General features: G+C 35.5%; 1 protein-coding gene across 1 annotated transcript in view; it reads right to left on the bottom strand.

Annotated features, from left to right (window-relative positions):
- Window positions 1-6,522: 6,522 nt before the first annotated feature.
- fat2 (FAT atypical cadherin 2) overlaps window positions 6,523-24,852 on the bottom strand; it is a 97,880-nt gene continuing 79,550 nt past the window's right edge. The window contains exons 23-29 of the mRNA XM_028009662.1: window positions 23,267-23,424; window positions 17,374-17,827; window positions 13,762-13,915; window positions 11,697-11,796; window positions 11,444-11,592; window positions 10,476-10,753; window positions 6,523-9,098 (exon numbers count right to left, since the gene is read on the bottom strand). Coding sequence (XP_027865463.1) covers window positions 8,602-9,098; window positions 10,476-10,753; window positions 11,444-11,592; window positions 11,697-11,796; window positions 13,762-13,915; window positions 17,374-17,827; window positions 23,267-23,424 — 1,790 coding nt within the window. The 3' untranslated portion in view covers window positions 6,523-8,601. The remainder of the gene's footprint in view (window positions 9,099-10,475; window positions 10,754-11,443; window positions 11,593-11,696; window positions 11,797-13,761; window positions 13,916-17,373; window positions 17,828-23,266; window positions 23,425-24,852) is intronic.

Raw genomic sequence — 24,852 nt, 5'->3', positions numbered from 1 at the left:
GCAGATGTTGACTCCTAAAAGCATTAGACAGCATTAAAATTGACTTTTGAAAGGGTTTGTATGAATTCAAAATGTTATTTAATTGTACAGATGTACTATTACAGCTGTAAAAGTAAAGGAAAGGTTTCTTGAGATTTATGTATACAGCTATAAATACCCCGACGGTAAATTTCAGAAAGATACAAAGTACTTGTTTGCACTGAAAAAATTCTGTAAGTTTGATAATGTCCTAAAAAACTTTGCAAACCAAAGAGTAATTCTTGCCCTTAATCCAGCAAAATAAAACTATTTTAGAGCTCTAAATATTACATGGCCTTTGCGAAAAGACAACTTGGATATTTACTATATAACATTTGTGGTTTTATTTCTATTTTTAGGTTTTAAAACAAAGAAAAACATAAAAGATTTGCTTACTCAGAATACTCTTATTTCTTTTATTACTTAAGGCAGTGAAATATGGTCACCTGCAAAAGTATCCACACCCCTTTGACTTTGTCATGTTATGTATGCTCTTTAATACCTCAATCTTGTATCTGTTATTAGGATTTTATGTAATAAACCAACACAAATTAGTAAATATCTGTGAAAGGGAACAAACATCATGATTTTCAAAATATTTTACAAATACCAGGAATGTTACTATACATTTGTGCCCATCACACCTCAGTCAGATCCTACCACCTTTCTAGAAAGCACAACTGAATAGAAATGCACTGCATACTGTAATAAATAACTATGTGTATATCTGTATACTCAGGAATATACATGATGCCTATTTTAAGCCCCTGTAATACCCTGTGTGTGTGAATCTGCTGCACAGTGTATCTGACAGAAAGCGAGCGGACGCTACCAGGGGTCACGGCTAGTTCATGCCTAAGGTTCCTCTGACAGTGAAGTCAAAAAGTGAAAATATAAAAAGAAAATGACACACGTCAGTAACTACAGTATGTCTGCATGAGTAGAAGACCATCATCCTCCCCTCTTTCACGTACGACCACACTAACCTTTAAATTATCACACTTCATCTTCTGTTGGCATTTAAACTTCAGCCTTTTTAAGGTATTTGAAATGAAAGCCATACTGTTTGTCTCTGGAATTAATCTGAATCTGAGCAAAGACATTTCTATCCTGTCTAAGAGGTAAAACTCAGCAAACAATTCATTAACAGAAACATGAAAATTTACAGCATGTAAATCAAAGGGCTGGGAGCAATTTGGATAAAACAAACATCCTCAGATCTCTTGGTCATGCAGATTAATATATTTTGGCAACCAGGTGGGAGCAATCAGAATGGCCAACAGCATTTCAGCTCTGCTCTGACAGTGTGCATTTAGGAAAAGTCATCTTTTTTGACGTTTTACCATAAAAATGTATCAGCAAATTGAAACTGGCTTAGCTTCTCAGTGTAACTTCTGATGTTTTTTTAAAATAATTATAAAGGATTTAAATATCAAGATAAGCAGTCATTAAGAAGATTTAGAATAATTACAAAAATGAGAAACAGCAGAAGGGATAAGCAGTTATCTTTTTTCTCTATTAAAATTCCCAAACAGTAACAAGCTGATGGCTCAAATTGCAAAGCAGTGATGCCAACTATACCCACTGAAGAAAAGCTGCCAAGCATCAAGTTAAGCACCTGGAAGGAATAGTTCAATTTGGAAGAAATTTGGCCAACATTCAGACCGGTGATGGGGCTGTAAATTATTCGATTTGCAAAAAGCTGAGTTATTAGGAAAAATGGCAAGAATGTGGGCTGGCATGGAACCAGGTGCATATCGTATAATTACCTCAGATATGGGACATTACAAAATGAAGCAGGGCGGCACAATGTTTACAGGTGAACCCATTGATCCCCACACTCTGCCACTATTTTAGGACAATGTAACCACAAGACCCCCAAACCAAAATGTAAACCTTATTTAAATCCAGCAAATGCTATGTTAAGCTATGTGATACATTAGTGAGATGCCACCTGTCTGCCGACCTGTTTAAATGCTGTAAATGACTGACAACCGCTTATTGCCTCTGTTTTTTGGATGCAAACATGCAAACTTTTTGTAAATAAAATTACTTACTGCTTATTGTTAGTCTCTAAACAAGGTCTTGGTGACTTACTGTTTAACTGTTTTTTAGTTTGATTATTTCTAACCTAAAGCAATGAAACCTGCTAAGTTGCTAAATATTACTTCTTCACATCTTACACTCATTAATGAATTATTACATTACATTCACATTCACAATACAACTTATTTGCATCCACAACTACATTTTAATAAATAACAACTTCATGCTCTTCAGATCAATCTAATCTATCCCCTAGAAAAATATATTTCTGATTTTTAAAATGGACAAGACCAACTATGGAGACAAAGTTGATCTTGTGCCATTAAAGTAACTTTGGCTTCATTAACAGTTCAGCAGAGCCTTAGGCTAATCACCTTTTAGCCATTCGGTAATCCATGCAAAATGACCTCAGAGAAAGTATAGATTGCATATGTCAGACAGTACATGGGCTCATTTTCAACAGGCTGATTTTTGAACACAAATCATTTTTGCGTGGTTTTATGCAATGTTCTAATTTTCTGAGAAAAGAAAATGTTTACAGTATCAAAAAAGTTTGATACTGTGGAGACTCAAACTGAAATAAACCTTAAAAATCAGCAAGCACAACATTTTAATTTGAGGTTAAAATTGTGAAGTTGGGCATATTAAAATGTGACGCTTGATACTTTTACATGCTGTGAAGTTGTTACTAAAAAGCAATCACATAAAATTCGTTACAGGAGGACTACATTAAAGACTGCCAGTGACCTCCTCACCACCTCTTCCTGCAATGTGAGCAAACTGCAGTGGATCCAATTCTGTTTGAATTGCACTAAAAATGAGAGCTATAATCATTGAGGAATTTCAGTACTTTAATCTTGGACACAAGGAGAGTCACTGAAACCTGCAACAGACAAGTAACCTCATGGAATTGAGGGAACTTTACAGAGATGAAGGACTTTTTCTTCCCTTCTTCACTCCCCAGCAGTGTGGAGAAGTCTGTTTCTTATCAACATGGTACCTGATTCTCACAAAGTAACAAAAAAGTTGAGGATATGAAAAAGGCTTTTTGCCTGAGGTAAGCTACTCGATTTCACTCAGACATGAATGAGAGGGAAGAAAGAGGGGGAGCTTAAATGTATTCAGACTAACAGCATAGCACATGCTTTGATCATATATGGAGACAGAGAGGGAAGAGAGAATGTGGCTCTTTATGTATTCACAGAATACTGAAAGTGACCTTCGAATACTAAGGATTTAAACCCTTATGTAGTTTTACTGACAACTACTCAAAGTTACATAAAGTTCTCATTCATCCTATCTTACTACAATCTTACTACAATGATGTCATCCAACATCTAAATATCATGTTGGATAACATTGTAAGGTCATTCAAGAGGTTACCAAATAACCAAACACAACATCTACATCAAATTACATTCCTTCATTAAACACCTTTGTTGACTTAGTTTAATATAAATTTTAAAGATGTAGATAATTGTGACTTTGCGTCTTCTGTCCTTGAACATTACAGAACCTAAACTCCTTGTATATCAGACTATATAGGAAATCTAACTCATTATTCTGTGAATGTTCAGGTAACTGCTTTGGTTGGACATCAGTAATGAGCCTTGACTAGGCCACTAACTGGAATGAAAAGATTAACACTAAAAATATTGTTGGTATGTTTTCTTTATGATATTGTCACGAATCGAGGAAAAATCAATTTGCAGTTTGCCAACAGCAAAGCTCTCCCAGTGAATGACACAGTTAGATGCAAAACCACAAGACTCAATGACAGTAACATCATTGAATCTCCTGCCTATTATGGCTTCTAATGACATTGAAACAATCTCTTTTCACTTCCACTCACCCTAAAGTTTCTAAAGAAGAGTTTAACAGCATAGCTGGCAAGACAATTTATTGCACCATTACAAATAAAGTGCCTTATAAGGGGTTATGTTACCATTGCAGAAACTTAAAGCATATGTCTGATTTATTTGGTGCATCTGGCCTAAATTGCTCAAAAATGGCTCCATGACATACTCTGCTCTTATATAGAGTTTGTGTGCAAATATAAGTGTACACTTACCAACCAAATTTATGACTCCTGGTGAAGTTATTAACCTACTGAAATGAATTATGTTCTATAATAAGAAGGAAGATGAAAATGAGGGAAACTTGCAATAACTTGCAATAACTACATTTATTGTGGAGCTCTACAAATGCTACGATGTTAAACACAATTATAAAGGACTAAATGCTGCTAACAATTGTCACGGGAATCAGTGTTGTTTTGGTGCAAGGATAAAAGTGTAGTGAAAAAATAATAATTTAGCAATCTTAAATTCCAGTGCTTTATTCAGTATTAGCCTTCTTGTTATTTATATTGTGGAAATTAACAGAATATTACTTTCAGATCAGTCTGACCTTATGCTCTCTGAAAACATTTAGCCTTTTCTTTAGGAGAAAAACTTCTTTGCCACTTTGTCATCACTTCCAGCAAGGCAGACTGCTGGCTGACTGCTAAGTAATATACCCAAACCATGAAATCCCTATTGTTGTTGCAAGACCATCAAAGGTTTTGTTTTAGTTGTGTAGAAAATACAAGGTTAAGTAAAAACCTTTCTGGGGTCATGGGACAGTTTTGCACAAGCTCTGGATGAGATATCTCCACAAATGAAGTTCTGAGTCTACACCTCCCAAGCCTTCACCAGTGAGTCACCTGCTATCCTCATATTCAATTCATCTATCTGCTCAATCCCTTTCTTCAATAAACCTATGAAGCCAGTCTAAGTCACCCATGAAATCCTCCAAAACACGCCTTCAAGAACAGTGTTGGTCTGTATTATTTTGACAAAGGTTGAAACTGTTGAGTTGAAATTATTACCCTGGATGCTGCTTTTTATTATCTAAAATGGATGTAGCTTTCAGCCCAGCAAATTATATTTGATACCATGCCTACGTTATATCTGCGTGGGTATATTGTGAAATCCTCAATTACAGTAGTAGTTTGTAAACCGCATGATGCCTGTCATAGCAGAAACACAACGGCAGGAAAAATGCCATGTTGTTTCACCGATACATAATAAAGTGCAAGATCTCCTTGACATCCAATCACCTGTGAGCACTCTGGTCAAACAGGAAGTTTCTTCTTGATGTACTGAGATTAAAGTTAAAACGTAGAGGTCATCGAGCATTTGCTCTCACGGCCCTGACTGTGGAACACCTTAACTCTCTCGTCAGTATCGCTCAGAACACACAGTCATTTAAATGTCTTAAAAACACATCTTGCTCCTCTGGCCTTTAACTGATTGAATATGAGACGCTATATAGTTCTTTGAAATCTTAACTCTTCTGTGTTTTATTTATTTTCATTACAGTTTTATTGTATTTGTTATTTTATGATTGTTGGTGTAATTGTGAAGGACTTTGGTGAGATGCTGTTTTTAAATGAACTTAGTTTGCAGTGTTGTGTTGGTTAAATATTGTTCTCAAGATTTTTGCAGCAAGCTAAATAAAGTCTTCAAGTGACATTTATTAACATCTTTAAGTAATACTTAATTATTTAGTGTGTACAGTTATTGTTCCCTGCAAACCTCCAGAACTCTCTTTATTTGCTGAAAGTAAGTGATGAAGAGCTGCTTCAGACTATATATTTGCATAAAGTTTGCATTCTAATATGTTTTACTGCTGATCTTTCCCTTCCATTATGTCCCAATCAAAAAGAGTTTAACTTACACCGATACAATGTTTACATTGAATACTTCAAAGAATATGAAATAACAATTTAATGATCTAAAATTTCACAGAAATATGAGACTAATGTAATGAGAATGTATTATTATTTTTCAGGTGAGTATTTTCTGTTGAAATTAGAAATTAACATCCATCTCCTGCAAGATTCATAAGTGATTAAATTTACCAGTCAAAGTGTGGAGAGAAGGCACTCGGATTGCTGTATTTGTTTCTAACAAAAAAAACCCAAAATGAGCAGAAATTGTTCTTTGTTGTCTTAAGATTAACATCACAATTATGTCTTCTGGAATGGCCTTTGATGAAAACATAAACCAGAGATTAACGAAGCCAATTATGACTCCAAGCTATTTACTTTTGGTCAGCATTAATAAATCCATGAATGACTTTTAATCTAGTTTTAGTTCTAATCTAGTTTCATAAAATTCTTCTTAACTTCTATATTCATAGGTTAGGTGCTTACTTTGTGGGATTAAACACAACTTGAAGTTGATATCGTAGTTTCTAGAATGTGTCTTTTTATTCACCTTTGGAAACAAAAAAGAAGTAAAGCACATTTTAATAAAATCTCTCACAGAGAAATAACAGAAACATGGGGATGCCCACATTAATACAAAAATAAACTTTATAAATGAATTAAAAAAAAACATTCAAAGCAAAAAAACAGACATTCAAGCAATTTGCATCCTGCACAAGACAAAATTTGTATTAAATGTACACGTCAATAGTTGCTTATAAGATTTCTCTCAGTCTTGACTAAACTAAACTACAAGTGAAAAATAGGATCATTCAGTGTGACCATGTTAAAATGTTAACAGGGCTGGAAATTCATGTAGTTGAAAACTATTAGAGAAGAAGAGAATAATGATTCAAATTTTGGTACCCAAAATGTGCATAAATGAGTGTTTTGGCTTTGTAACAAGATTAATTTCTTCCTTGTGTTTAAAATTAATTCTTACTGACGTCTATAACAAGAAGTTAGAAGGCTGTAGAATTTTATTTAGCTGTTCAATACAATAAAAGTAAGCCGAAAGGGTCAGTTAATTGAAATACATGTATTTGATTAGCCTAACATTTTACAAAGAAGAAATTACCCAAGAATCCATATGATTACCCTTGTTGAATCGTAAATTTGGAAACAAAGTGAGGTTTCAGTTAAAGCTCCAAAAAATGTATAGGATATCATAAGTTATTGTGCACAGTCTTGATAGAATCTACTCTAAGATTAAATATTCCTTAACTTGAATATTCTCCTCTTTTATGTGTGTATATTCTTAAAACTTACTGCCTACTTGTATGTTATGCAAGAAGCTTTCCTTTGTGAATAAACAATAGAAGTTAGCTGTGCATCTTTATTACACTTCATGAAGAGAGTTCTTCCAAATAATAGCAGAAGTGGGCAGACAATAACTGTGAGTCATTTACAATAGAGTAGTTTTTAGCTAAGGAGAACATTTTATTTGTTCAGAGTCACTGAAATGACTTCAAATTTGTATCTTTTGGAATGGCTATAACATTTTAAAAATATATAAACCTTTTTAACGGTAGTGTGTATCTTGGAAATTGGAGTTTTTATTTTAGAACAATCAGTTTATGTTATTGCAATTGAGATGAAATATTAAATGTTGCAATTAAAAAAAGAAAACACTGTTTGCTGCTAGTAACATTAACTTTACATATGTACTTAAAAAATGTGCTGTATGCAGCAAAAGTAGTTTTTGACCGAAACAGGAATTTCATTAATCAGACTTGTATTTTCCAACATTAAAAATGGCTGAACAGGCGTTTCTTTGCTGCTGCGAAACTTCCACATTAAGCGTTTCCGTAACATCAAGGGTAGAAACATTGCTGAGCAGTGGTTAATCCAAAACTTTGAACCGAAATCCATTCTGCACTCATTAAAATCCAGGAGGAAATGTTCATAGACACTAAAGCTACTGAATCGTCCCAATACTGAGGACAGTGTAACACATTTAGAAATACGACATCACAAATAACATCACCAAATCACTCGTTTAAATGAGGATCCAGCCCCCATCAGGAAAAATGTGAACATTATGTGAGTAAACTAATAGTGAAATGCTTATCCTGCATTTCAAGTTCTGAATGTCTTGTTTAACACATTTAAAGTTGTTTTATTTGTATTTTTGCAAATGGGAAATGACTAAAAGCATAAATTCACCTATGATTAAAGTATCATATGATTTACTAGTTCAATGCAAGACAGGGAGCAGGCATTAACTAATCAATTTTGTACAGAGTGGCTGTCTCATCAGAAATTTGATGAAATACTTGATATTTAGCTACACATTTTTTCACACAGTCTTTTCTGTTGAGAGGCAGAGTCTCTCCTGCTGGTTAAAAAAAAGGGGTACTTTATCTCCTTTTTAGTTCCAAAGAGCACAGGATCAAGTCAGTAACACTGTTCATATTTTCTAGAGATGGCACTCAGCAGTTTTTCTTGAATTCAAAGATGAACTTCTGCTGAACTACTTCCGCAGAGGTAATTGAGCAGCTTTGGACTACCTCAGTCTAGTCTGACATGGTAAGACAACATTGCTTGTTGAAGTCAAATGAATCAGAGACAAACTGACATTTGCAATCTTTCTTTGATGTCCATCAGGGTGGAAAGAAAAGAAGATTGGATTGAGGAATCAGAGCTCAGCTGCAGTAGACCCCCAACCAAGATGTGTACTTGTACACAAAGCTGCCTTAATGTGGAAGTGTGATAGTAGTTCATGTATGAAGCAATATAATCTTCAGGAATGATAGGGATCTCTTCGTGAAATGATTGATTTTGTCCTAAAACATGACTTCTTCACAGCTTCCATAATCACTCTCCACCATACTCAACCCATCATAGCCGCGGTGGTTTTGACCCGTGGGTCGTGTTTGAGGCTGGGCGGGGTTTGGGCCCGGTGGCGGACTGGACTGTTCAGCGTAGGATGGCATAGCCACACTTAAGCGCATGCTGAGTCTTTTATAGCCTGAAGAGACATTGTCGAGGCTCCGTGTGTGCTGGGTGGGATAGTAGCTGATGGCAGTGTACTCGTTCGGGCACTGAGAGCTGGGAAGAGGAAGACCGTCTGGACCCAAAAAGTCGTCCAAGTTCTGATTGCTGTAACACGGAGGCAGCGGTGCCCGGCGATCACAGCGATCCAGTGGGAATGGGAAGCCCCCAAAACGGGAATTTCTTCGAGAGTCCACAGTAGAGGTGGAGTAGGTGTCCTCCACTATATCAAACTGGGGGAATTCCCGGACTGTTGGCCGTCCGTAATAGTCCGGGTCTGCTGGGTAGACTGGAGACAAGAGAAGGAAAACATCACTATTTGTCTTGAAACAATCAAATAGAAGCAAAATAAATGTTGCCTCTGCTCTCTGTACAAACAAAATTAACAAAGAGATGTAGAAATACATTATGGTAAATTGCAAATTACTGTTGACTGTGTTTGAAGAACTGCATAAATTAAAAGCTGATACACTTTGAGTTATCACTTACAGTCGTTAATAGATATGCATTATGAAAAGCCTTGTATCATTGCTTGTGTGGTCCACATAGGTTTGACAAAATCGAGGCTGTGAAAATACGCATGTTAAATTGTTCGACCACAGTTCCTATGATTGGGTTTGACAGGCAGAACGGGGAGAGGGAATGTATCTAAAGAAGACTCAGCATGAATCCCCACATTTTACCTAAAGGCAGGCTGACCAAAAAAACCTTCTAAGAAAAGCACCTGGAGAATCCTTCTCATCTTCTTTCAATATTATTACAATTCAGCTGGAAACCTCAGCATAGACACCTTCAGCTTTTTATATGAATTTGTGTCTTTTTTGATGTGGACAAGCTTTACAGAAGTCACTGCAGGCCAAGTCCATCACCAGGAGCAACACATTTTGGGATAAAGAAAAGTTTCAGCGCGCTCCTTCAGAATATACTGCCAACAGCAGAAGTTTGAATTTTTTTTTAAAACAAGAGAGAGCTGTGCTTGAATCATTCTTTAGTTATTTCCATTAAATAACCTCTTATAACATATGTCAATATTTTCCTCAAATTGAAATGGGTTTAGGGTTCCAAGCAAGTTTTGTTGTTATATTGTTAATATGTATAAATCTTATGATTTCAATAACTATTGCTGTAGTTTATTTATTTATTTATTTTTTACCTGAAAACATTGCAAAATAGCAATCCTGACTGACCAGCTCAAGGCTCCAGACTGAGCTATGGGACCTCTACAGGTCTGATGAGATTTCGATTTTCAAATGATAATTTTGTTTTTGAAGGTTTGAGGCTTGAATTTTGAATTCAAAGATAATTAAATTCTATTTTGTGTAAGAACTAAATGTAACAAATGTAGCCGTATCTTGGTTTTTAGAGAATAACTTAATCTCTTCTTCGTTAAATAAATTAAACCATTTTTGTTTACATGATTACCATAAAGCATTTAGCATAAGAAAAGTTGGCAATTTTATATGTTAATGAACTCTAATACTACACTGACCACATTGAATAGATCCACCATTTTATTTTATTGTGCCATGATTTCTTTTTATTTACAGATTTTTATCCCCTGACTGAATTTGTTCAAATCCAGATAGCTAAAGTTAAAATGTGATTTGTTGCCCTACCATCCAAGCCTGCTGATCTGTATAAATGTTTAAAACAAATTACTACACACCTTCATAGTCCATGTCCCAGTGGCCCTTCCTGATGGAGTCATTGTCGGAGCTTGACGGCGGTCTGACAGGAAGGTTGGGGGCCACGCTGCACACAACCGGCCTCTGAGCCTTTGGGGATCCGCTTCCTGCTGAACTAATTTGGCTGCGGGGCCTCAGGGATCTGAAAGGTGTGTGGTGGTCCAGGTTGTTGGTGGCGTTGACCAGTGAGCTCATCTCGGTGGAGTTGACATCTTGGCATTCTGCCTTCAGGCTCTTAGCCAGACTGGGCTGGAAGTACCTGTTGGGATCAACAAAGGTGGTTTTAGTGAAGTTTGACACTGTTAGCAAGTAGTTCTGTGTTGATGATTAAACATGTATTTGTTTGATGCTGGTCAAGTATTCACCTGATGAACTTTTTATGATTTAGTTTCTCTTTGCTTGGAAAAATAGGAATATTCCTCTCCTAAATGTTCAGTAAGGTGATTCAAAAAGTGAAACTCTTACATTGTAAGTGATAAATTTCAGTTTGATACTTCAATCATGGCTTACATCTTATGAAAATCAAAAAAATATGTCCTCAAACAATTACTATATAGTATTTGCACTTAATATGTTGGGGTTGCTTTGCCAGGAATTGGCAGGAAATCAGCTTGTGGCACCACTTCATCAAAGCACTTGAATGGACTTTTCATAACAACCATATCACTGCTGTGCTTCTTTTTATGCCCATCTTTTTTCCTTCCACTAAACATTCCATAAATGTGCTTGGATATAAAGGTCTACCAGTATCTACCTGGTTATTTAGCAATAACCTTTTGTAGATTATGTTCCAAATGAATATATATTACAGTGCAATAAATCAGTTTAACTTTCAGTTTAACTTTGAATTACTGAAGCAGCTTTCTGATAAAATTTATATTAAGTTACTTAAGCATGTGTAATAGGAAATAAAACCACACCTTTTTAACAAAAAAAAAATAATCCTCACCCATTTGAGTCCTGGACACAAACAGGTTTTCTCTTCTTCTTCTGAACATAATATTTCCTGACGCAAACAAAGACTCCAACCAGGAGGACTATTCCCAGCACAACGGCACAGATCTGTATGATTTCCAAGTAGCCAATTTCTTGAGATACCTGACACAGGATGTTAGAGGATGAGTCAGACTTACAGTGGAGGAGAGATTACAATAATTGATACAATTGGTACAATTATTATGTAAAGTTTCCATAAAACTGACCACTGGCAGCGGGGCACAGTAGATCAAACCATCGGTGACTTTACAGTCATAAGCTCCAGGACAGGAATTAGGCTGGCAGACCTCAATCTCATTGTGGCATCTAAAAAATGAAAAGAACACAGATTCATTAAAAAACAGAGAGAGGGATACAAACTTGTTCGAGTCTGGAGCATGTTTACTGTACTTGTTATTCTATATAGTGGAATAAAAAGGCTTCTGAACGTTTTTAGGGTCAGTTATACTCAATTTAAGCATTTCAATTTACCACAGATTAGAAGACTGAATAAACACTGAAAGACATGATGATTTATGCAGCACCTAAATACACAAATCCTTAAATACTCACAGTTTGACTCTCCATAACATTCAGTTAGAGACATTTGGACAAACTCAAGTTTACTTTCTTGTTTTATATGGTATTTATAGCAGAAATTTGAATCACGTCAACATTAAGAATTTTTGTTTTCTTTTATAATATGAAAATAATAATATATCTAACCCTGTTCTACTATTTTTATATTATTATGAAGTATAGTTAAAAACATAGGAGGCAAGTTTGATGGACCAAACATCCTTTTAATTTGTTAGTTTGCTAATAAGAAATAGCCCAAAGGCTGTTTTTAAATAAGGAATTATTTATTTAGAATTAAACACTTAAAGAATCCCTTGATAGTAACACTCTTGTATTTGCAAGCTTTCTGGCCAAAAACCAAGTCTTTTCTCTTTAAACTGTTCAAATATTTTAATTAAATCCAACAGCCAGGGGCCACTGTGACTCTGAACAAGAATGCTAAAGCAAAGAGCAGCACAAAGGCTGGCACCTTGGCCAGGGACTAAAGGTTATACTTGGCTAATGACACTAAAAGCTTTACTGCAGCCCTTCATCTTCCTGGTCCAGGCAAGAAATACACCCCAAGGATTGTCAGCGCTCTGACTGCTGAGTGTTACCGTCTTACTACATAAACCTATCATTTTATTTTGCATAAAACAGCCCAGTGCTTGGTTTAACACACACATTTCCCAGATACTGTATAGTCTACTAAATTTACTTGATGTGATACACCAAAATCTTTTAAAGCAACTCTTTAATTTAATTAAATAAAAAGAAAACATTTATTCAGTTTATCTGCAGAGAATTTGGTTTATAAATAGGGTTCTTGACAGTTTAATGCTAGGATTTTTGTCCCTTCTGACCTTACATGAATGGACATCTGTTGTCTGTAATTTATCTTCATGTGCTGTTGTGCACTTAACTGAGTGACTTTTATTATGGCATGTGTGATAAAAACATCTTCACAGTCACAAAAACCCTCCCAATTCCTGCAATTACAACCCACAGTCATTTTTCACTCGCTCAGTCGAAACGCTACCTGCAACGTGGATTGCTCTCAATAACCGTGAGGAGCAAAGCAATTCCACAGATGGACTTAATGAAAGAAAGAATATGCAAATGCCTCAGTAATTTTGTTTGACATCCGCTGGTGATGTGAAAGGAATGCAAGTTTCTAGTGATGAGTGTTTGTTGTTTGTGTGGCGTGTGTTTGTTCATCAAAATTTGAAAGTCCGATTGAATACACATGTAAATTCAAGGCTGTGTGCGTCGTTTCTCGAAAGACAAACTTTGAAGCTGTTCTTGATAATTTGGTTTGTGGGATTTTTTCTATTTCATTATTTTTGTGGCCTTGCTGGACCCATGCGATTACCTCCTAGTATGTAATTACAATTTTGTGTGTGAATGCTCTCTGACCATAATTCATCTGGGAGTGATGGGATTGGTGGTAATTGGTTTTATTATTTCAGCTCCTCTTGTTATTTGTTGAGTTGCAACTATTCGTAATATGTTTTACAATGGATAGATGAAAGCAAGGTCTTCTTGGTGTGCTTTAATCTTAATCTCCTCCTGAGAGGTTGCAAACATAATCATGTCTTAATGATAATTAGTAAGGATTGTCTGATTGGCTTTTGCTCAAAAACATCTTCCAGCCCTTATGTAAAATCTAAAACAGGACAAGAAAGCAATGTTTTCAAATAGAGAAATTAAAAAAAATGTGGTAAGTGTGTCTACCTTGCTTCGGTGTTGTCCAGAGAGCAGTTACATATGTAACCCGGAGCCTTTGGTATGCATACCCTGCCGTTGGTACATGGCTGCGAAATGCACGGGTTGACGGCCAGCTCACAGCGGTCGCCGTGGAAAGTTCCTGCACACATGCAGTGGGGCTCTGCAGAATAAATAAAATGCACTTAGACAACTGAGACAAGAGCGACCGATCAAAGCCGCATCGAGCGTCCCCAACAGGCAGGAATTAATCACAGCAAAGGTCAACGTGAACCAGCCTGATAACACAGTAGTGTGTTTGATATTTACAAGGGAAAACACAGTCATCAAAGTAAGTCATTGCCCATTAAAATGAAGAGGTCTAAATGTTCTCAATTACAAATATTAATAGTAATAAAAATATTATCAAGTATTTTGATACTTGATATGTATTTAGTACTTATCAAGTATTGAATACTTATCAAGTATTTGATAAGTATAAGAATAATTTGTTCATTCTTCTTATAAATGAAGAATCAACAAAAAATAGAGGAAAACTGCAAAGAAAATGTTTAATGCTTTGAAACTTGTACAAGTTAGGCAAACCAAAAGAAACATTAAACACATAATTATAAACTGAAGGGGGGAACTAAATACAACATAAGATTTTTATGAAAAACCAGTGTCACAATACAGTAGAAACTTCAGGAACCCAAAATACTGACTGAAGTAAAAATGGTAGCAAAACTTAAATAACTTTGCTGGATTTTATCACTTAAAAGCCAAACCAATAAGTCAAATCTCTCTTTGTGGAAGATATTTCCCCTGAAAAAAGCTGTTTAAAATGTGATCTAGAAAAACCTTTTTGTGGTGGTGTGACAATCCACCATGCTAAAACTATCATGTCTTATCAGTGTACACCAATGTTATATCAATGTCGGATCATTACTTTATGTAATACCAACATTGCAAAATACTGCATGCTGCATTGAATTCAATATTTGTTGACTATTCATGCCACTATTACTTTAGCATGTGGGAGCGAAGGGATGAAAATGCATATTTATTGCATTTTCAGTGTAATCAATGTAATATTTAACAATGCTGAAATGATTTCCTAACATTATTCTCATCTATTCTGGACTTTTCTCAGTAATCTTTGCATGAGCAGTGAGGCACTACATGGACAGGTCACCAGACTATCTGGAGACCTTACAGTGAGGCAACCGTATGATCCCCATTACCTGCCATTACATCATTTTGAAGTATTTAGCAGCCACTTGGTAACTTGTGTTGTTTTCCATGACCTAAAAAAGGCCTGAAGTAGGAAAACATTGACAACAATCTAATCTGTATTTTATTTTATTCCCAGCTGTTTAACGCAAAGTAAGCTGCAGCAAAACAAAACAAACCTTTAAGTCTGTGTTGTGCTTAACATCTGTCGAATGGCATTGCCCTTACCTTGAGGCATCTTTAGGGAAATAAACACAGCTTAAGATAGTGGTTGTTTCTTACTGCAGCTCTGCTTTTGTAACTGAAGCATGACTAACAGATGAGTTGACACGATGATGAATCAAATCCTGAGAAAACAGTAACCTTTCATCCAGTGTCCACATAGGCCATTTGTAAAAGAAAACAATAAAACATAATGTACTTAAAATAACCTACGCAAAGAAATATCATTGTGGGCAGAAAATTATTGGTAACACCTGTACAGAGTTTATGTTCATAGATTTTTTCTAAAGCAAAGAAACCTGCATCTATAGCAACCGTATGTTCTGTTTCATATCTAAGCTGTATAAGAAAAATTAGATATAATGCTACAATTTCACAGTGAAGCTCATCAGAATAATGTTTAAAAGATATTTTTATGTTAAGTTCACTTGTGCTTCTCAGCTGCTGTTTGGATAAAGAATAAATCAAGCAGATAGAAACAAGCTGTCAGAAATGCAGCCTTTCAGAGACTGAATTTATTAGTACGATCTACCAAATTAGTAATAACATGTCACAAAAAGATATGTTGTATTGCACACAACATTGCAATACATTGGTGTAGTCTTTTACACTGATAGGACAATATTTCTGACTGTGTGAAGATCCATGTTCTTTCCAGCCTGTTGACACTGAACAGCTGCTAAACTACAGAATCACATCTGCACATGTGCAGGAAAACCCAGGGTTAAACATTCATCTTAAAATGAACATGAAATCTTTTGGAAAGAAACAACTTAACTGCTCTAAACACAGTCGTCTATCATGAAGAATGTCTTCCAAATGGACTACAAAGTTCACACAATTGCTTGACTGCAGACCTTTTTGTACACTATAACTTATTTTGACAGCACAGACCTAAGGGAAGACATGGTGGTTTAACAATTTACATGAATGCAGCCAAGTCAATTGCTCACCGTTGACTTGTAGGTTATAGGGCTATGCATTACATTCTCCTTTGTAGTACAATTTCTTTTTTTGTGATGTGACACATAACCCTTTTACATATTTTTTTCAGGACACATTTATAGGCTTCATAAAAAAATAACATTAAAAGATAAAAAAGTTTGAAGCATAAAACTTCTATGCAGGAAAAATAAAAGGCTTTCTGTATAAATCTGTGTTTCGTAGTTATTTTGTTTCCTGCTCATTTGTTGATGCTCCTAGAACAACATATAGAGTTGCAAGACAAACTTCTTCTGTTGCTACTTTCAATGTTAATAGAAGGCAAAGCAAAGTTAAGCTGAGTAAATTCATAAAGTACTTTTCAAATAATGATTTAATTTATCAAGAAAAAAATCAAACAAAAACCACTATAAGACCTCTCTTAGATCAGGTTTTGGAATTCCTTGCAAAAGGGATATAAAGACTACTAGATCTCCCAAAAATATCCAAATCATTTTCAAGATATTTTAGAAAAATGTCAGTTTTTAATTGATTTTTTAATGAGTAGATAGAGTCATAGTGTTCCTGAACCATATGGATTATAGAGTAAAACATCATCTTTACCATCTGCTGCTTTGATGTATAATCCAGCTGGTTATCATGGTCTAAAGATGGGAAACTCTGTCATTATCTGCTCATTCTGTACATTTGTTTAGGTATTCCACTACTTTGTCTCTCTGTGATCTTTAAAACACATAAAGCTACAACTATTTTAAAGTCAACTTCATCTTATTAAAAACTCGTATGCTCATCCTTCCCCTCTAATGGGCTGAATGTACTTAATTTAAAGGAGGATGCTTAAAGCTCATGATATCAATCATATATATTTGACCTGATTTACATAACTACTTTATTGAGTTATTATGCTGATCAAATGTCATTCAGCAAGTTGCATTTAAACCTACTTGGAATGAAACATGGCTCACTACAATCATGACAACAAACTGAAACATCTAAGAAACTCGTTTAAGTCAATGTTTTTAGTTGGAAAAATTTGAGTGTTTTTGAAAAAGCATGCCACACTTTTTGCAATTATCAAAATATTGTGCATGTTATGCATTCTTCATCTGTGCTGCTATGAGTAAAAAGCTATATTTGGTAAAAAAAACAAAAAAACAAAAAGCAACAGCAAAACAACTTTTTAGTTTGTGTGTGAGATATTTACCATTTAAGTGATTTTAGGGAAAGCCAGGCTCATTTACTCACCTCCAGCAGCATTCTCCTGGCAGACGCCTCCATTTTGACATGGTTCATTGTCACAGCCTCCTGCGTTGTTGCAGCACTGATACACCCCATACACCCTCCTGCTTCCTGATCCTGTCAACTCTGCTTCATCACCCACTACAATTAGCTCCTTGTTGAGCTCCAGGCCCTCCAGACAGCCAGTGAAATGATGTGAGTCCAGGCTCAAATCTTGAGCGGAGTCCTGAGGTAGAGGAGCAAACAGTAAAGCGCCATGGGAGTGCATCATTCGGCACGGCTCTGCCAGGCTGATGGAAGCTGGGTGCTGCTGGTCTAGAGTCAGTTTCAGGAAGCTGGAGTTGACCTCCAGCAGGACGCTGTGCCAGCGGCCGTCCGATACCAGATGGGATCTGACCAGCAGTGTGCTGGGGGATTTCTTTCCACATCTGTATCTGAAGTGGAGCTCCCCTTTGGTCAGCTAGGGAAGTAAAACAAACAAACAAAAAACCAAATAGGATAATTTAAATTCAGGCTTCAGAAATTCATAAAATTTAATAAAGAATTAAAAAAATGCAAATCAGAGTTTTAGGCACAGCATGATTATGAAGAACTGCTAACTTTATGTCATTTAATGATGCAATATGTCTTAAATCATAGAATGACTCAAAGAAGTTAATTGCTATTTCATAATTGGCAAATGTATTATGTTTTTTATAGTGTAAAGCACTTTGAAGCGACTTGTTGCTCAAATGTATTATACAAATACACTTGACTTAATGCATTACAGATTGTCTGAATTCATTAAAAAACCCTCTGTAATTTGTAAATTTCCAGCTTTATGTAGGGTGTCAACCTACAGGACTGCTCTTATATGCAATGCCTTATAAAATAATTTGATCCCATAAAGAGTTTATTGTTTGGGTTCTTTGTCTCACTTGTATGATTCACATAATTGAAACAAATGTAAAGAGTAGAGAAAAATAACTTGAGTAAATATAAAATTACATTTTTGAACAGTGATTTATTTATTAAGAGAAAAAAAGATCCAGGTCAACCCGGCTATTTGTAAAAAAAAAAATAATAATGTCCTAAATGTAACAACTGTTCATTCCAACTTTGGTGGCAAAAGCTCCATGACACACCCTCAACACATTGTCTGTCCAATATAAGAAGACAAAAAGACACAGGATAAACAACCAGGACCTTCTTACTGCCAGGAAACAATGCTACTAACTTTCATTGCCATGTGCAGCAATGAAAGTAGACTAGAATGAGCAATCATCTCTGATTTAAAGACAATGTCAAAAACATCCTCTTACTTAAAAATATGTAACATTTGGAAATTAAAAAAAAAAGAAAACGCTTACAAAATGTTTTTTCATGTTTACCCAACTTTAGAACACTTTCTAGTCTTTAGATGCAATTAGGGGAATCTCTTAAAAACATCTAAGCAGTGACTCCTGTTTCTGTCTTTTTTGAGTAGTCTTTTGTATTACAAAAATAATCTTTTGCTGATGCGCTGCTCAACTACCCTCTATTTGACACATTGCACCTAGAGTCAAACAAATATGCTCAGCATTTTATCTCCATAAACCGTAGCCTCTTAGTGTTTCTGCACGCTCAGCGCGCTCAAGAAATAACAAGCCAGCAGCATTTTCCACCTCCTTTTATCTGTTCATGTTTTCTTTATGCAACAGAATCCTTTTCTACACCTTCTGTATTAAATATACAAAAGTAGGTATTTGAAAAATGCTATCATACACGAATAAAGACTGTGATGCATTATTGACACCGATGCAACTGACTCTCAAAACATTAATTATTCCAATATCTGCTTTTTTGGAGATCTTTCTCAAACCTTCATGCAGAGTGATGCTATTTTGCCTTCAGTGACCAAAATAAAGTTTGTTTCATATCCAAGACAGTAATAGATTTCCTGAGCTGAACCTGCAGAATCCCTCCCATGGATGAATGAGGAGGATTGCTCTATCTTTAGCTTCCAAAGGAAGATGCTCTGACTGAGGAACAGCTTAAACATGTGTGAGTTCCCTTTTAATCTGCTGCAACAAGCTTAGTACAACTTATTCATGACGAATGATTAAATAGAAAGAGCACAGTTTGATGCATCAGGAATCTTACTGTATCAGAAGAGTCCCAGTAGAGTTTGCCCATCTAACACATGTTAGATGGGCAAACTCTACTGGGACTAAAGTTTTCCAGCTCTCCATTTTTTTTATTTTGTGACTTCATAAATCACAGTCACAAATGCTGCAAGGCTCCTGCAAGCTGCTTTAATGCTGCAGGGCAAAATTTACTAGGCCGGCACAGCAGAAACGCTTATGTTTTCAGAATGATGGTTATGCCCAGAAGCAGAGGTACCACAAAGTACTCAAAAAATATTTTACCACTTACGTATTTATCCAGTTTTTGCTTTTTTGTTATATTTAAATTAGGTATGCATAATATATCAGCATTAAGGTCAGTATTGGTCCGATAACTAAAACTGGGCCAATATCAACAACCAATATTTATTTCCATTTTGTTTCTGTGGGTGGAAGGGAGAGGGTTGGTCATATTTGTTTGTTCATGTGACAGTGACAGTGATGCAGCTCAGGATTGTGGAGTGTTTACCGTAAGCAGAAAAGCAATGCCAGTGCTGTGGTTATCTTTTCACAATGTCAAAAATATATTTAATATCGTAAATATCTCTTATCATCATGACAGCAGGACTAACACCAACTGCTGGTGTCGGCCTACATTTTTATGAACCTGCATCCCTAAATGAAGTTTCTCATCAATAAACTACTTTTATTATTGGACAGAGATAGCTTGAAGGATTATAAAACTATAAAAAAATAAAAATTTTAATTGATGACACCTTAGTGGCAACAACTGTCTTTTAGAATTAGTGATATCTCACAATGAGTCTTTTCCGTCACTGTGGAGGAAATTTAGCGCATTCTGTCTTATTCTTTTATTTCAGGGGCATTGAGCATGCATGACCTGTTTAAAGTCATACAACAGCAACTCAGTCTGAATAAAACCCAGACTTAAAATCCAGGATTGTCCAAAAGCTTCATGTTGTTCCATTGAACTATCCAGAGTCTTTCATATCTTGCTCAGCAGCAAGACCACAAACTGATGGCTGGACCTTCTTTTTTCAGATTTTTTGGGAGAGATCAGAATTATTGTTTATAATAATGCAAGCTGTCCAGGTTGTCCCAGAACATCACACTACCACCAGCATGTTTGATTACAATCATAATGTTCTTTCCTGGAAATTCAGTTAGTTTTACATCAGATTTAACAGAACACAAAGGTTCCAGTTATCCTTGTCAGTCCCCTCATTAAAAAGGAGCACATTAAGATGTTTAATTGGTAAATTTAATATGAGCTTGTGCACGTTTTTTGGTTAGTAAGTAGTTTAAGCTTTGAAACTTCTCTCTCTAGCTATTTTCACTGTCTTTCTTTTTCTTGAATGATGATCAAATGCTGACCTTAACGAAGGCAACGGAGGCTTGGAGTGCTTTTCATGATTCCAGTTTTGATAATCAAGTCACTTCTTGAAATGTCACAAGTGCTTGAGCAAGAAACTCTTCCTGCTCACTCGTCAACATAAATGCCTGAAATAAAACAAGTCAGCTTGTATAACTGTGTTGGTCCACTGATTCCACTTCAGCACATATCCACCGCCTTGTTCACTGTCAAATGTGCTAACTGCTCTGCTGTCAGGTCTAAAGTGACAAGTCACCTTCACTTGTTCTTCACAGTTTACTGCAACTGCTTTTGATTGGAGCCACCCCAGTGTTCCTTTCAAAGGTGCCAAATTACTCTAGAGTAAACTGTGGGATTAAATAAAATAATTCAGCAACAGTGAAACTTAAGCTTTAAAGTCAACTTAAACCCACACAATGCAGCTCAAGTCCAAAGTAGTTAGAGAAGTCGAGCATGAGTTCTTTACCTTAGTTAAAAACTCTGGTTTCTAATGACTTCCAGGAATCAGAACAAAACTTATTCTCAAGAACCTGAGAGATATCTTGCCAATAAAAAATCTACAAAAGAAAATATCTTACAAAACTTCAAGGACTTTTAAAAAGTCTTTTATCCATTTAAAGAAATATGTCTCTCAAAGACCACAACTACTCATTATTCGCCTTCACTGTGCCCGTTTAGTTTTGTACAGAAGACCTTGCACTTGAGCACAAAAATGAATCATCCCATCCCTGGACAGTGCCACAGAAACAAATTAATAAATCTTGATGACAGTAAAGATTTTATTAGGACTCTCAAAACACAGTCGGTTCTCTCAGGTGGGAATTTACAGGAAAAAGAGGCCAAATAGGAACAATGAGCTACTATACCAGAATCACTGACATCATAAAGTAATGTGAAGCTGGACATAAGTGTAGCTTGGTACTTAAAAGATGCTCTAAAAAAGTTGTTTAGCAAATATAGAAATTTAAAGTGAAAAACTTAATCTTTAGATATGAAATATACATCTCATACATGAAAAGATACATAATCTTTTATTTCCTACTGATTGACATTAAAACAGACTAAACCTATCCATATTCACGTTGGTTGGGATTTTCAAAGCTTTGACATTAATTGTGGGAAAAGCTGAAAAGGTTTGAGAACAAACCTGACTCAGTTACATCAGGAGGAATTAACAAAAATTCCAACAAACTATTGTGAGAAACCTTTGGAAGAAAACTCAAAATGGTTGCCCCAAGTCATACAATTTAAAAAGTAATTCTACTAAATAAACAGGTCTTCCGAATGTGAAGAAAGTTGAAAAGCATGTCCAAGATGTTTTTTTCTGTAGCAACTAGAAATACTTTTAGAATTCCCAACTGGTGTAACAAAAGAAATTTCAGTCTGAATTAATGTGAGAAAGTGGAATAGAAAAAAAAAGTTTGTTGTTTTTTTCAGATATTGGACGTAAATATTTAATTACAACTGTAAGTGTAATGATCTTCATGTTTAACTGGAAGAGGAGCAGAAAAGAAAAGCTCTTGATAACATCTTTGTTTTAAAGTCTTGAGGCACAGAAATGTCTCAACCTGGTTTCTTTTATATTAAAAGAAAGCATTTTTTCTTAACCGTAAATGGTTCAACAAAATATTTCTTTAAGTCACGTTGCTACAGCTGGGTGTGATGCAATACTTGAATAAACTCACAAAGGGATAAACAGGTTACATATAAAATATTTTAGAAGGTAGCATACAACTCATATAATAAGAAAATATGAAATTAGGCCAGTATATGAGAAGCTGAAGTCAAGTATTTGGGATTCTGGGCTCGAAATATTTTGAAATCAAGCAATCCCCCCTTACTGTCTGTGTTCCCTATGGAAAACTCCCTTTGATTAAATCAGCAGCTGCTCGATTTTATCTTCCTGCCCGTAAATTAGTGTCAAACAACAACATTACACTAACAGCATCCGAAAATTAGGAAGAGATTTAATCTCTCTGCGGTGGCAAAACTGGAAGAGCAGAATAAATTACCCCCCAGCTCAGGGGAGAGCACAACAAATACATTTCAAATGAATGCAAATAATGAGCCTCTGCCTCCTTTCACTGTAATTATATTACTTCTAGAGTGTTTCTTCTTATTTTGTCTTATTCTGCTTTTGCAACGTTTTTAAGCTGAAGTGGAAGTCTCTTGTAGGAATAATAAACATTGACATGTTACTTATAATTCCATGATTGACCTTTTTGACAGTTTAACATGAATGTTGGTGCTTAGAAAAATTAACAGAGGTTGTTGGGAACCCAAGTAACTTGATTTCAATTACTAAAATCAAGTAATTGATTTTAGATTCAATTACTTCATAAAACACTAGAAAATTCACAGAAATATGAAAAGTAAGTCCTATTTTTTGACGTTCAGTTATAAAACATATAAGGATAAATACCTGTAAAGTACCCCAGTCATTTGCACCCCTAGAGGACATGATGAGGCCTTGTTCCTGGAAAGTCTTAAATCTCAGTGAGAGTCTGAAATCCTGGCTGTCCTCATCCATCCTGTGGAGATACTTCAGGTAGGATGTACTGCTAAACTTCAGAGCTGACTCTGAAACAGAAAAAGGTGAATCCAGTGAGAAAAAACATAACTGTTGATCATAAATTAATTTCGATTCACTAGCTGTACTTTTACAAAGTTTATTTACACTTGTGCACATTTTTCTCATTTTTCTACTGTGAAACTAGTGGAATAGCTGGTGGTTTTGGCTTGTAAAGATTTGAACAAATTTCAAATTAGCATCTTCATATCTGAGCATCTAATGACCACATGTCCCACAATATGATAATTGATCAAGGAAACATAATAAAGAATTTCTCCATTAAAAATTAGAAATATTTTATTGCTGCTTGCATGAATATCAGGAGAAAAAGTAGCAGTTAGTTTTATAACGCTTATGCCTTGTTTCCACAGAGTGGGAGAGCACAGGTCTGCGTGGTTTTCTGCAATTAATTTTATATTTATGTATGAAATATCTTACTTCTGTAATTGCCAGAACAGAACAATCACCAACACAAAATTTTAAACAGACTCTCAAACTAAAATTACGTCTGAGTTTTGCATCTGTGGAAGATTATGTCATCCTTCAATACAAATGCTTTTGCTTTATGACATTTTGGTAATTACAATTAACCAGATAATTGATCAGTTATTCATTTTTGTTCATTTTAAGCAAAGGAATCAAAGATGGATTTGGACAGAAAAACTGGGACTTTAGCAGCTAATATTTTTTCTTAAAGCTCCTGATTTTAAGTTCACAAAATATAGAGGCCACAAGCTTATGACCAAATTTTCAACACGTTTTATTTGTAGTGCTACGCATTGAGTCAGCTGAGATCCCCACCACACCTGTTTTTGGTCCTGCTTCATTAATGAAAACATATCATTAGAGGATGTGGATGACTCAATGTGTGATTTACGAGCAGCCAGAGGCAGCTTAAACTGGGAATATCACAAACCTGCTATTTAAATGAGGCAACAGAAAGCTTTGACTGCTGAACAGACACTCATGCTCAGAAGTTATGGTGAGCAAACAGGCTGCTGCTGCTTTCAGTTGCTTGTTCACATCCAAACTGCTGCATTAATCATTCTCATAATTCATTATTTGAACAGCTAGTGGCATTTCAGCCAAAAACAATAAAAAAAAAACCCACCAGATATGTAGACAGGAAAGTATTGAGTTTATAACATAATCTATTTATTTCTCATTTGAATCTGTTTGGACTGTGACATTGTAATATCAGACTTGTTAATTCTTAATCCTGATTCATTGATAGCTACAGAGCACTTTGCTGAGAGACTGCTGAATAATGACGGGTACAGAGATATTACTGCTTCCTCATCAAAGGTAAACTAATTTAGCAGATTCAATTTTCTCTGTCTAACGGGGACTAATTAGTTTTCTAATCTGTGATTCATTAGATGCAATGATAAAATTAGGAAGGTAGAGAATGAGGAACATGCATTTTCTGTATATGC

This window comes from Xiphophorus couchianus, chromosome 23 (genome assembly GCF_001444195.1).
Source record: "Xiphophorus couchianus chromosome 23, X_couchianus-1.0, whole genome shotgun sequence".
NCBI lineage: Eukaryota > Metazoa > Chordata > Actinopteri > Cyprinodontiformes > Poeciliidae > Xiphophorus > Xiphophorus couchianus.
The sequence above is the reverse complement of the archived record's forward strand: the minus strand, read 5'-3'. Positions and strand labels throughout refer to the sequence as shown.